The 4,602-nt window shown below is 34.7% G+C and overlaps 1 protein-coding gene across 1 annotated transcript; it reads right to left on the bottom strand.

Moving 5' to 3' along the window:
• Positions 1-278: 278 nt before the first annotated feature.
• On the bottom strand, positions 279-3,969 carry LOC139872726 (proteasome subunit beta type-1-like). Its single transcript, XM_071860646.1, has 7 exons — positions 3,839-3,969; positions 3,649-3,756; positions 2,969-3,050; positions 2,628-2,757; positions 2,399-2,541; positions 1,586-1,672; positions 279-590 (listed from the first exon to the last, which is right to left on the bottom strand). Exons 1-7 carry the CDS (start codon positions 3,883-3,885, stop codon positions 516-518), a joined length of 672 nt encoding a protein of 223 aa, XP_071716747.1. The 5' UTR covers positions 3,886-3,969; the 3' UTR covers positions 279-515.
• Between the last annotated feature and the right edge of the window lie 633 nt (positions 3,970-4,602).

The following is a 4,602-nucleotide window of genomic DNA, read 5'->3' as shown; positions in this document are numbered from 1 at the left end:
CATAAACAAAGTTTATGCTGTTTATGCTTATTCAAGACTCTGTCGGGTTACAGTTGCCCCTATAATGCATTTGCATAAATCATACTCTACAAATTGTTATAGTAATCTTGTAAAAGATACAATAACGCTATTCGTCAGTTTGACAAGTGTTGTGAAATAACAGTTTTTTTTTTGGCCCGGGACTCCAATTGTAAAGTTAGCGTTAATAACACTTTCTCATGTCTGGAAAGTTGTAAAATCATCAAATGCACCAAAGCAGTCAAGTTTTGTTTCGAAAATGCGAATAAAAAAGAATTCACACAAGTTACCCAATGCAAATAAGTACAAAGAGGTTTCAAGCGAACATAAATCCAAGATGACAAATATTCAAAGTACTAAATTCAGTTTTACTCTAAACCTCACACTTGCTCATGCATGATTGAAAGATACATCTCCATCTGATAAAGTTTTTGATTTGGTTCATGAAAGAACAGACAAGATGACAAATCACAATCTTCAGAAAACTCGTTTGGTAATTAATCCTTGCGGAGTTGTTCACTTTCACGACGGACACCATTAGCATTCAGGATTATAATTTCAACACTATCTCCCTGTGTAATAAATAATTAGAGATGTGTTAAGAGTATCTCCAATGTATGCATCAGATACTTGAACCATTTCAGTAGAGTAAACAGAAAATGTAATTAAAAGTTAAAAAGGATATATAAACGGGAGCAGAAGATGGATATATATCTAGTATATCTAGTACATTTTCATAAAACTTCTAATCCTTAGAGACAAATTACAATGGCACTAATTGGGTGTTTAGATTATGTACTATAGATAGATGCAAGTGGTTCCATTTATTTGTTAGGAACCATGAAATCGAATAATACTCTCTTTCCTCCATTGCAGAGCACTGAGTCAAGGTTTATGTTTTAAGCATTCGTCTATAACCCTTAGAGCTCTCGGTGTCCGTGGTCGATTTCGCCACCCTCAACCGACGCCGGGATCGACGGTCGGTACGACACCGGCCCGGCGTCGTGCTCGTTGTCGGTGACTCAACGTCGGCGTACCGACGGTGGTTTTCAAGCTTAAAATTCGAATTTATATCCGTTATTCCCTCGGCATTTTTTTCTTTTTTCTTTTTGAACTCCATTGTTAAATAAGCTTGAATTTTTTTTAGGGTTTTTGAGGATGGGATGATGGGTTGCAGATGAAGGAGAAGTAGTTATACAAATGTACAAATGCTCATGCTTTATGTACAAGTGATATAATTAAAAACCATTTAATTATTTTCTAAATCAATATCTATCTATTCTCCGTAGTCTATCATTTTAATATTTAAATATTTTTTTATTTTGTTTTTTTTTTTTCCTTTTTCAGAATCTACAAAAACAATAATTAATAATAAAAAGTACTAATAGATAATTAAAAAATATAAAATAAAAAATGGCCACTGAAATTGACACTCCACCCATGTCACTGTCAGTCAATTTCGGCTTCCATTTTCGACACTGAAAAATGGACACCGAAATGGACATGGACACCCTATGCTCTTGGAGCTTAAGTACATAAAGATAGAATAGCAAAAGACAAAACTTACCGTGTATATATCTCTTTCTGTTGCTGATGAAAAACAAGTCTTCACCAAATCAACAGCTTCAGCTTCCGAAAGTGGTGTAACAGCATCCTGTACCAATAACAAAGATAGTTCATTAATATGCCAGTTTAAAGTGAAATTTAAGATGATTTAGTGGTTCTAATTTTACCCCCACATCATTTAATTACTGTCATTGTACGTCAAAAGAAAAGAAAAAACAACTTGAGATTTACAGACCGACTGCATGCAAGATTTAGCATCTGCATATTACTCATGTTTTATATTTCTTAATAAACATGTTTGGTACTTCTTCTGCTAATATGTTCAACGAAGTGTTGAAAGGGTAATTTCAGTGCGAGTCAGCTAAAAGATACACCTCTAAAGCCATCTATGCATCTATTCAATAGTACCTTCACATGTTGGATGGGAAATTATATTAATTGTACCATTAGTAACAAAATTCCAATGGGTACAATGGTTCAAATAAAAAGCTAAGTAGAAAACAAATGATCCATAAGTTGCTTTAAAGGGTATTTTTGTACATCAATCCTACTAAATCGTTTTATCGAAGGAACTAGATTATTATATTAATAACCAAAAATATCTAATCTAATTAAATTAAATAACTGATTACGAATTATAATATAAAAGAAATTGCATAAAAGAAGTCGTGCAGTCGACACTCCAAAAACAAATTACCCTTTTTGATCTGTTACCTAACCACCCAAGTGACCCATTTTGACACCTCTAAATGTGTGAGTGTGTAGGGAGAGAAGAAAAGGGATGTTAAATAAAGATTAAATATTCAATCCAGACCTTTGCAGGTAACAGAAGAGGGCTGGGAGATTTAAGCTGGTTGTCGAGAAATGGAGTAATAAGAGTGGCACCAGAACCTTGGGCACTGTATCCAACCCTCTCATAGGATCCCACGGCATCATACGTGAAGACACATCCCTTTCCTAAATATGTATAAATTAGTTGACATAATCATATAAACAATGTTCAAGAATATTACTCTAAAAACAAAACAAATATATCTGTGTACCTTCACTATCGAGGCCACCTAAAACATTGAAGGCATAGTATGGGAAGAATCGTTTGTAATAGAGGGTGTTCGAGAGAAGTTGAGCCATAGCAGGACAACTCATCTGTTTGTTGTGCTGGTGTTGATAAATCTGTAATAAGAATACATATAGTAAACATAAACATCTTTGTACTTCACTAGTATCGTTGATTTATAAGCAGCTAAAACAGTTTCCCCATATAAAAGATTTCAGACACAATCAATTGTAGTTACCGCCTACAAAAACTAGCCTCGACTCATATCTTGACTTAGTTTACAAAGGAACGTAGCATTAACAAATATAACAAACTTAAGGATCTTACCAGGTGTCTAGATGACAGAACCTTTTGAAGCGCTTTCACGTCAGCCTGGAAACCTGAGGAAGCCATGAAACTTTTGTCCGCTCTGAAAGTAAATATTTGAAAAGCCTTAGTTAATAGCTATTTTTATTTTAATAGCTTTTCGGATGAACTAAATGAGAAAGCCTTCAAATAAATGGAAGCATTTCACATCAAAATTTCCCTATTATCGATTAAATTCTCTCAGAAAGGTCCTAGATGCTGTCAAATGAAGATCTCATCATAGCTCTACAAGTCAATTTTAGACATTTCCTTAATCTTGGCAATACAAAAGCAAGACAAATCGAATTCATAGATGAAAACAGATATCGATCAGTGAAAATAACATGTTCGTTACTTGATAATCACAAGTAACAGGCAGCCTAGGAATGATAACTACAGAAATAATCATATTTTAACCTATAATCTTCTATTTTACCCACCAGTAGATCATAAAATCAAAAAGATAAATTCACACTTACAATTTTCAGCAACTAATGTCACCAAATGCTTCTAAAATTGTGAGCATCTACACACCCTAAGCTCTAAAAAGTGAACCAAATTACATTCCATAACATGAAAATTTATACTAACACCATACGAAGTTTCAAATTAAATTAATTAAACAAAATACAGAAATAAATTTAAAACGAGATGAATCATACAATTTACAGATTTTAGAGTAATCTCGGGTGAGAATACTGTAACCGGTAGACATCCGAGTATCAGCTGCAATTACACAATAATCCGCACCAGCAATCGCCACACAAGTTCTGTGGATTAACACATAAAATATGAAATCGTACATCGATAAATATAGAAATGTTAAATTAGGGCAGAGTAATGATAACGTACCCTCCATTGTTGTCATACGGAGACCAGTTAGCTTGTTCCTTAGGCATAATGATACGGTTATGAAATTAAGGTTTTGATTTTCGGATCTTACAGAGTGTGTGTGTGTGTGTGTGTGTGTGTGTGTGTGTGTGTGTGTGAAGAAGGAGCCCTATTTCAGTTCTTTTGTTCTTCAATATCTTTTTTATCAAGAAAACATGAAAATTGCAACGGAAAACTGGTTGCTGATTTGGTCCATCAAGTTTAAATAAAGTTTACATACACCCCCATATTATCTAGAAATGTTAATAAGGATGGGCTACGCTAAGTTTGAAAAACAATGGTCGAATGTGAGATCCGAAACTAGAAGGGACCCGAAGCAATACAGGTATAGTAAAGCCGTGAAGGTTCGGGTTTCACTAATAAAGATGAACATCACTTGATTCCTCAGCTTCAAGTGAATGATGATCTCTGTGAGGGTATGGACCGTTCAGTCTTAATAATCGATAAGGTTCCTTTTTCCAAACAAAAATTAGCAGAGTGGTTGATTAACCGCAAAGTTGATATCGATAAACTTTGCTAAATGGGGCAATTTTAGGGGGATTGTGAGATGTGCTACCATTGCCTCTGTTCAAAATATGTGACAAGGGCCTAGCTTTAATTCCATTTTAGGCGAATTCATCAAAACCATTCCTATGAAGGATAGAAATGGAGTGTTCTCGAGGGCGGTCTGGATGGAGGTTCGTGGCTTTCCTTTTGATTATTGTGATGTAGAGAACGCGGCGATG

Source organism: Rutidosis leptorrhynchoides, chromosome 10 (genome assembly GCF_046630445.1).
Source record: "Rutidosis leptorrhynchoides isolate AG116_Rl617_1_P2 chromosome 10, CSIRO_AGI_Rlap_v1, whole genome shotgun sequence".
Lineage (NCBI taxonomy): Eukaryota > Viridiplantae > Streptophyta > Magnoliopsida > Asterales > Asteraceae > Rutidosis > Rutidosis leptorrhynchoides.
The sequence above is the reverse complement of the archived record's forward strand: the minus strand, read 5'-3'. Positions and strand labels throughout refer to the sequence as shown.